The 9920-nt window shown below is 36.5% G+C and overlaps 1 protein-coding gene across 1 annotated transcript in view; it reads left to right on the forward strand.

Moving 5' to 3' along the window:
- Positions 1 to 9920, forward strand: part of KIF13A (kinesin family member 13A) — a 175878-nt gene that overhangs the window by 128320 nt on the left and 37638 nt on the right. The window contains 2 exon segments of the mRNA XM_015587289.2: positions 4510 to 4596; positions 4695 to 4861. Of these exon segments, the coding sequence (XP_015442775.1) occupies positions 4510 to 4596; positions 4695 to 4861 (254 nt within the window).

Consider the following 9920-nt stretch of genomic DNA (forward strand, 5'->3'; position numbering starts at 1 on the left):
TTGTCTTCTAATACCATGCTGTTTGATTACTGTCGCTTTCTTTTATAATTTGAAGTTGGGCAGAATGATGCCTCCAGCCTTGTTCTTTGTTCTCAGAAGGCTTTGCACATCGGGGTCTTTTGAGCTTCCATACAAATCTGATGGGTTTTTTTTTGTTGTTCTATTTCTTTAAAAAAATGAGATTTTGATGGAGATTGCATTCAATCTGTATATATACATGTTTTACGTAATATGATCATTTTAACTATGTTGATTCTTCCAATCCAAGAACACAGAATATGTTTTTATTTCTCTGTATGTTCTTCCATTTCTTTTAATAGGGTCTTGCAGTTTTCATTATATAGATCCCTCACATATTTTGTTAGATTTATTGCTAGGAATTTTATTCTTTTTGTTGCAATTGCAAAAGTAATTATTTTTTCCACTTCTTTCTCTGGCTCTTCATTATTAAATATAGGAATACTATGAATTTTTGAACATTGATTTTGTATTCAGAAACTTTACTATATTTGCTTATTGTTTCTAGTAGTATTCTTGTGGAGTCTTTAGGGTTTTCTATATAGAGAATTATGTCATCCGCAAATAGTGACAATTTGACTTCTTTGTTTCCTATTTGGATGCCTTTTATATCTTTCTCTTGCCTGATTGTACTCGCTAGGACCTTCAGTGTTATATTGAATAACAGTGGTGATGGTGGACAGCTTTGCCTTGTTCCTGATCTTAGAGGGAAGGTTTTTAGTTTTTCACCGTTAAGTATAAGTTGGCTGAGGGTTTGTCATATATGGCCTTTATTATGTTAAGGTACTTTCTTTCTTTACCGATTTTGTTAAGTGTTTTGATCATAAATGGATGCTATATCTTGTCGAAGGCTTTTTCTGTATCTATTGATATGATCATATGATTCTTATTTTTTAATTTGTTTATGTGGTGTATCACATTAATTGATTTACATATGTTGAACCATCCCTGTGCCCTTGGGATGAAGCCCACTTGATCATGTGTATAATCCTTTTAATACGTTGCTGTATTCGGTTTACTAGTATCTTATTTAGGATTTTTGCATCTGTGTTCATGAGAGATATTGGTCTGTAGTTTTCCTTTTTTGTGTTATCTGTACCAGGTTTTGGTCAATTAGGATATTTTTTATGATATGGTTATAGAACCACAGCAAGTGGCAGTAGAGGTGAGGAATGAAATGTATTTGACAATTATTTGAAAGTCAGCAAGTTGTTGTGATCTGACTAGGGACAGGATGGGGACTCAATCAGTGAAAGAAAAGGAGAAGTCAGCAATCATTACAGGTTTCTTTCTTGGGAGACTAAATAAATGGTGGTGCTGCTAAACCAAAATAAGGAAAACGAGAGGAGAAACGGGTTTGGGGAATGATAGATAATGAGTGGTAATAAGTTCAGTGTGGGATACTTTGAATTTGAGATGTCCCTGAGATATCAATGTAGAGATATCCAGTAGGACATTGGATTTAGTGCTGTAAAGTTACACTAAAGGTGTAGAATTGGCCATTATTAGTTTTGCGCTTTCTTGAAAGTGCAGTGGAAGGATTAAACCAATGTGTTGGTGATGGTCTGAGGATAGTATATGAAGGCAGCTTAGACGAGGGAGCCAGGGGGTCAATAGAGGTAACAAGATATAATCATGGAAGCTAAGGGAAGAGAAAAATTTTAAGGAAGGGCAGGTCAAAATAGAAGCTAAGAAGATTCTCTTGAGTGTAGCAATTAGGAAGACACTAGGAACCTTGGGGTTTTAAGTGCCATGTAGTTGTGGATGCAGAAGCAAAAATGCAAAGAATTGACACTAGGATGTGTGGAAGTAGGCCAGCAATATTGGGTGTGAAGATGGAAATGAGATTGAGGACAGAGGAAGGGAGGGACATGGGGTTAAGGGACTGTCATTTCCTCAAATCTATGCTCAAGTCCACTAATCTGCTCTTTAGTCATGTCTCAGCTGCTGCTCAGTTATTCTGTTGACTTCTGATTTTTGGGGTGTTTGTTTTTCATTTGCAGAAGTTCAAGAGCTCCATCTTTGGATGTGCCTGGTCTCTATTGGTAGTCTTGTTTTTACTCCATCATATGCCTTTAATAATTTTATTTTTATTTATTTTATTGTCTTTATTTGAGAATTCTGTCCTCCGAAGTTGTTGGGGTCTCAACCCAACTGTTTGTTGTATCTGCTGATAACTTTGCTTCCTGAAGTAGTTTGTGATTTCTTAGTCTATCTGTAGGAGGTTTGTGGCCTAGGTGAGGGTACGTGAATCGTGCAAAGAGGTTTTATATTTGTTTCTTACAAGCATCCCAGGCATGTGTCCAACTAGAAATTAGTTTTTATGCTAATTTCTTGTCTTGAGTGCATTGCCAAATCAAGCAGTTTTCATAACTTTTTTTATATTATTGTAATAAGCGCATACTGTGAATGAGAAAGTGATAGGCGCGCGCGCGTGTGTGTGTGTGTGTGTGTGTACACCTAGACAGAGGTCTCTAAAGATACAGAACGTCACAAAAGTTATCAATAAGTAAGGGAGGCAAAGCTTGTGATGTTTCTCTCATTTGTTTGGGAGCTGTTTTTAGTTTTATTCTAGGATAACGCTGCCCAGTAGAACTTCTGAGATAATGGAAAAGTTCTGTAACTGCTAAAACCACTTTGGTAGCCACTAGTGAGTTGGTGCTCTTGAGCCTTGAAATATAACTAGTAAGAACTGAATATTTTAAATCATAATTCAGATTTTAAAATAATAAAGTATACTGAGTGACACATTTCTGTTATTGGTCATCTACTGTTACTAGAATTTCTGGAGGGCTTTTTAGATACCTTAGTAAACAGTGGGCAGTATTTTCTTTAAAAAGTGACTGATAAATGCTTTTGTAGGTCGAAGAGATTTTTAAAGTTTTTTTAAACCTTAAAAAAAACCAAACTTTTCTTCACCCTTTTGGTAAAAATGGGTGTGTGTGTGTGTGTGTGTGTGTGTGTATCCATATGTATATGTGTAGACATACATATATATTCTGATTTCATTTTCCGCTTTCGTACATGAATAAATAGGTCCATAATTCCAAATAGATGGGATACATACTTTTGAAACTTGAGTTACAATGTCGAGATTCATTTTGATTGAGAAGAAGAAAGGGAGCATGTTAGTGTTAAATATAAATACCAAAGTTTAATCATGTTTATGTATGACAGATTAAAACATTTATGATGATATTTCCAGAGTACTTTTGTAAATATAAACTTAACCACTCAGATTTGAAATATTACTACAAAGGAGTGATTTTCTATGTGAGTTCTACTTATTCCATAACTCTGAGCTTTAGAGCCCTATAAATATGAGGAGCCAGATAATATTTATGAGATTATATGAGAAAAATAACTTATTGAAAAACTAAAACTCAATAATATCATTATTTTTGTTCATCAAACATCACCTGACAGTCATTTGGCAAATTAAACTTTAATTAATTAGTTAATTAATTCTTCCCAGTAAAGTTTTGTTTTTGACTACCAGCAAATCTCTTTTTTAAGTGAAGGAAACATTTATGAGAAGACTAATACTGTCAGTGCTAAAAATTCTGGAGGCCTTTTCTTCTCCTAAAAACTGTCACAGTGACTATGCTTTAACTGTGTCAGAGGATCAGTTGATGAGATCATATAACAAGCAAGAAACCGTATGAACACTTTTGCGCTGGGTCATTCAGGTAACTGACCCACAGCCCCTTGATATCTACAAGTCCAAGACGTGTAGGCCAACACAACCCAGAGACACGGTGCACATCATTTATGGTTTCATAATAAAGATGGTCAGAATTGCCTTCTCAACTTCCAGTTGTTTTGTTTTTATAATTTGATAGCTATTTGGGATTTAAACATGACACTCTTTTTTATGTTTTCCCCAATTATTATGGAAAATTTTAAACATATAAAAGTGGAAAGAGAATAGTATGATGAACCCACATATCTCCATAATTCAGCTTAAAAAAGAGCACCTCATAGACAATTTTGTATTATTTACATGCCCTCTACATCTCTTCCTCCTTCCCCTCTAGGTTATTTTAAAGCAAATTCTAGATATTATAACTTTGTATCATAAATATCTCAGCTTATATCTCTAAAAGATGAGTATTCTTAAGCATAGCTTCAATACCATCACACCTAAAATAATTAACAATAATTCCTTTTTAATTATCATATATCCAGTCAGTGTTCAGATTTCCATATTTGTGTCTCATAAATGTTCATTTTACAAGAATATTCCATAGGTGGCGATGTCTGATTCCTACAGGAGCACATTGCATCAGTTTCTCTCTCTTTGAAGGATATTGGCAGCCCTTGATCATCATTGCTTAAATCACACTGTGGTTATAATTCTACTCTTCCTTCTTCAGCTATTAATAGAATATGTCTATTAAGAGAAAATTCCCCAAGTTATCTCTTTGGCTACTGGGACTGGGTTTTGTGCTCTTTACCGTTCAGCTGATATCTTCCCTGGTGTTCCTTCAGGTCCTGTGTAAATGGCACCCTCGTGTGCAATACCACCCAACTGTGGCACGGTGATAGGATCCTATGGGGAAATAACCACTTTTTTAGGTAACATCTTTGTGTTTACTAATATTTTCATATACATTTTTTTCTGTTATCTGAGTGTATAACAAGTTGATTTTCTCTAATGGTGAACACTCCCACAGAATTAATTTACCTAAGAGGAAACGACGAGATTGGTTAAAAGACTTTGAAAAAGAAACAGGCCCGCCCGAGCATGACCTGGATGCAGCCAGTGAAGCTTCTTCAGAACCAGACTATAACTATGAATTTGCACAGATGGAGGTTATCATGAAAACACTAAATAGTAACGGTAAGGCCCTGACTCTGAATTCCTTCATCTTGGGCAGTTCTTTATCTCACACCATTCATTGAGGGATAAGTATGTATAAAGTTAAAGAGTCATTCTGAAATTTAGACACAAAATTGCCAATTCCTTAAAAAGGCCATCGGTGAGGGTCTAATTAAAAATTCCAGGGCTTGGTCTCCTCCCTTAGGTGTAACCAGGAAGTGGGTGGAATCTTTTTGAGAACCCTTGTTCCCAAGCCAGTTGTGGTAACGTCCATGGTCCTAGGGTATGGAATGACTGTGATGGAAATTCTTATCAAATTTACTATTTTTGACCCTGTCATTTCTGAGTCCTTCAGCGTATGAAAACCCCCAGGAGAGTATGAACCCAGGAATTTCAAACAGAATCTAATGGAGAGATAATAGGCACAACATTTTACTATAAACTCAGTTGGAAATTATACCACCAAAGAGATTTATTTAATATGCCCAGGTAACTTTTACAAAAATGATAGCTAAAATAAAAGGCTTTATAGGCTCTTGGCTTGACCTACATTCCAGCTTATTTCAGATCTTTAAGGAAGAGAGTCTTCTTAAAGCATTATTTCTAGATCCCTCTTTCTAGAAGGTTTTCAGGTTTGTATTAAAGTTCTTCCTCTCTGTTACCTTTTCTGTCTTCTTCTGTTCTCATACACATTTACATGCATTCAGTAAAATACATATCAAGTTCTTTCCTTGTTTGCTGTTTTATAAATCTGTTTCTTCCTTTTCACATCTCCCAGTCTCCTAATCACCACACTTAGAACCTAGAAACTAGAAGCAGGACAGGAAAGTTCCCCCGTTACCAAGCACAAGACCACATTCCTGAGACTAGAACTATTTTACAAGGATACAGTTGAGGCTACATTCAGGAGCACCTGAGCAAGTTGTTTTGTGGACTTTGTCCAATCTCGCTTTCCCATTTATCTGTTTTTTGAATATCTGAGGATCCCTAACTTGAACCAGCGAGGGCCTCCAGGAACCCTGAGAGCCCTATGACAAGCACCCTCTACCTAACAGGCTTGAAGAGCCTTTTGGTTTTCACAGTTGAGCTCTTCCCTTAAATGTTTACTTTCTCACTCCACTCTTTGAATAAGTCTATCTGGGGACAGATTTTGAGCATGGCTACCGAACTGCTGGTCACATCTCTGGCATATCAGATTGGGGATTCTGTTGCAGGTATAAAGAGTTCAACCGTTCTGTTTATCTCTATCTATGGATTTTTAGCCTCAAGGACCTCTCTTTTTAATTATAAAAATGAAGTATGAATAAAAGGCCAGATTGAGAAACAAGTGTAATGTATTAATATGAAGTGTATAGATCAACAACAAAAAAGGAGGAAAAATAACTTTATGAAAGAAGTTTGGTAACTTCTCCTTTTAAACATCGTTAGGATTAGGAGTTAAATTAGCTATTGGAGCTTTTGACATGCAACACAAGGTGGACCACTCTGCTACTTGCTCACCAAGATGGGGGAATCCAGAAGACATTCGAAAGTGATGTTCAGGCATCAGGATCACATTAGCAGGTCATTTAACAACGTGCCTTAGCACCAAGCCTTCTGTGAGTGTGCAGGGTGTAGGCTCTAAACTCCAGGTGGAGGAAATTCCATTTGAAGAGAGCTTGTTTATTTTGATAATAATATCCTCTAACTCTGCAGGATATCCCAGTGGTGTCAATTATATTATCATCCCACATTACAGATTTCTAATTTAATCCAATTTCGACTTTCTTATCATATACATTTTAGACCCCTGAATAACCAAAGAGTTTTTAATAAGCATTTGTTAATTCTCTCAGTCCTCTTAGCCAATTAGTCATCAGCGGCCTGGCTCCTGGTGTTAACATGAGTTACCATTGGCATTCCAGATCAGGCCTTGCTCTCCTGTGTTCAGTCTGTCTGTTTACCAGTAATGTTTTCTCCTCCTCACTGCACCACTTACCCAATTCCTCTGGTAAAGGAGCTTCCCTGTGGGGCATACAGACATGCTCAGATATAAGTGCTGAAATGCTGGTAGCCGGACAGTGTTCATACAGTTCACCTCTGCTGCTAGGTGGTTTCCCGATAATAAGCTTGTCTGCCTGGTGGTCGTCCCCTTGGTGGTCCTATTTGAAGATTCTCTTCCCTCTCCTGTGGTTTCAGACGAAGCTCCTCCACAAACACTGGGATAAAGGTTTTAACTGATTGGCATTAGCATGAGGCAGCTTGAGACTGGTTTTTAGCAGTGCTGCTGATTGATGCTTGTGCTCCATGCTTTGGCAAAATCTAACGTGATTGGGAAGAAGCTGACATTTTCTACCTAACAGAGGTACTCTGTATTCTTGATTGAAGAGTGTTCCCTTTTCAGTTAAGACCCCTGCCTCCCATGTCCCAACTCCACTACCTTCCCAGTGGTTAAAATCTGTTCTTTTCCCCATGCACAAAAGTGTTCTTGGTATCATTACTACTATTACTAATGATTTCATTACTGTTGACAGTACAGCAGTCAGAACATTGTACTTCCAGATATGAATTTACCTGCATTATCCCAGTAATAGCCTAGGATATTATTTTTGAGTCTCTAGAGTAAATAAAGATCTAAAAACCAGTTCATTTGAATTAAGGGTAAAGGGAAACCTAATATCAATAAACAATAATGCCTTCGTTCCAAGGATTCAAAATTAGAAATCAGACATTCATCTGTTTTTACAGAGTCAATAGTAGCTCTAAAGTAAAGAGCAATTAAGGGATCAGTAAAGGGTCATAGAGCCCATTTATTCCCCTCAAAGGATCTGTTTTTCTCTGATTTAGTGCCTTGAACATCTTGGCGTGAATTAATTCTAATTTATCACATAAATTCCCTCCAAACACCACCACCACCACCACTACTATCCTCTCTTTTCCATTCTTGGGAACGGGTAAATAAGTTTGAGCTCATTCCGCAGTGATTTACCAGATAAAGAATAAACTAATGAAGAAGAGAAGTGCTCTGCTCAAAGTAACTGTGGTCCTTTTTCTCTTCCTAAAATACCTACCTTTTTGTTATCTTGATAGTCCTTCAGCTCCAGGCTCACTGAGTTTTAAAATAGTTTGTTCGAAATAAGGAAAATGATAGGGGAAAAATAAAATCGTGGACATTCTGTTGGTAGTTGATTGGTCATTTGAGAATAAGCCAAATAATCTTTAGCTTTTGTCCTAAACCATATCATAGAGTCAGATTGACTTGCCAGTTAGGGTGATCTATTTAAAAAATAGGCTGTGTAGTGATAAAGGCTTGAAACTGGTTAATTTGAAAAGAAAATGTAATCAAATATGTCTAAGAGAAAGGTGTTTCCAGACTTGTGTTAGGATTAGAAGTTAAAAAACAAAACCCTCAGCCCCTGTACCTCTACTAGGGTTGTGTGTAGCATGGCCACACTTGAGTCCCTGGGCATGGCTTATCAGGCTGTACTGGGGCAGACTCAGGGAGGGATGCTTTGAATTGCTCTCGCTTCAATACCTACACATTTATTTGTAGCCATGACAAATCCTGGTAAGTAGTAGGGGTATTATGACAGCTGCTAAAGCAGTTTAAAACACCCTCTGCATGGCGTGAAACCTTTGGGCGGAATCTCCTCTACTTTAGCCATTTGGGATCATGTGTTTTTCTACACACCACTGACTAGCAAATAGAAATAAGAATTTGATATCTTATTCAGTGTCTTTTAGCAAAAACTCTAGCATATGGAATAGTGTGTTTTCCACTTTTCATTCTCTAGAAAAGATTCATAAACACTAAGTCAGAGCCCTTGAAAATAAGACTCTATGTAAATATAAATGGATGATAAGGACCTTGTTCTTTACTTTTAAACCTAAAGCCCACATAGAGCAAATATATATACTGTTTTAGAAATATATTTTTTTAATTCCAAGAAAACTTTTCTTCGTCTCTGGCCCTTACATTTAAAATTCTTTCAGATTCCTGCAAAAAAAAAAAAAAAAAAAAATCACCATATTCTTTTTTTTTTTTTTTTTCAGAAGTTTTAGGGCTATGTCATAAGTTCTAATGCTCCAGAGTGCATAGATTTTTACTCTTTGGAAAAGGTCTTGCCTATTCATGGTCTGCCTTTGTGTAGGGTTTTTTTGGGGGAGTCCTTTGTGTTTTTGAGGGGGGTGATGAGAGGGAGTGGTGTCGGTGGTGGTGATGATGGTTGTTAATTTTCCATCAGCTTTTAAAGTAACATATTTTAGGGACTGACAACTCTATGAAAAAAATTATTCTGCTTTGAAAAAATGCTGAATTTGAGAATTTCATATCAGCAAAGAACAGTATTTTTTTTTAAAGATCTCTTTAACAAAGTACTAATTCTGAGCAAAACATTGGAGGTCAGAATACCATAATTATTAATAAGTTTATGTCTCCCTTAACCAGTTCGCTCTGATTGATCTGAGGTCAGATGTGAGCTTAGGTCAGCTACTTAACCTGCTGAGCCCCAATTTCCTCATCTTTAAAATGAGAATGATATTCACCCTTAGGATTGTTGCAAGGCTGTCATGAGCTGATGCATGCAAAGGGTGTAGTTCCTCTACCTGAAGATATAGCTAGTAGTTAAAAGAATTATTATTGCCGTTGTGGTTGTTATTTTTATTAAAACAACTCACCTATACTGTTCATATTGTGATATTTTTTAATTGCTTTCTGCTTTTTTGGGGTATTATTTAACCTTATTTTCTAAGCCAACATGCTGTCTTTTTTTCTTACTGTTCATGTAGAAAGTTAGTACAATTTTACACATTTATTTCACAAATCGATAGGGTCTTCTGGAAAAGTCAGTCAATAGTTATCAGATGTTATATAAATTCCTCTTGTCATCTTTATTTCCCACTCTTATCCTAGAAATTAAACTGAGAGTCAGTTTGTGGAAATACAACACAAATAGCACTGAATAACAGGCAATGTGTCTGTGTACAAGAAGGAAATTATGTCCCAGGCTAGCCTGAGAATATGAATTTATCTCTTCTAGGTCCTTTGTACTTCAGGGAGATATTTATGTGATGGTGATTTTCTTGTTTACCATCCAGATAG

This window comes from Pteropus alecto, unplaced genomic scaffold (genome assembly GCF_000325575.1).
Source record: "Pteropus alecto unplaced genomic scaffold, ASM32557v1 scaffold121, whole genome shotgun sequence".
Lineage (NCBI taxonomy): Eukaryota > Metazoa > Chordata > Mammalia > Chiroptera > Pteropodidae > Pteropus > Pteropus alecto.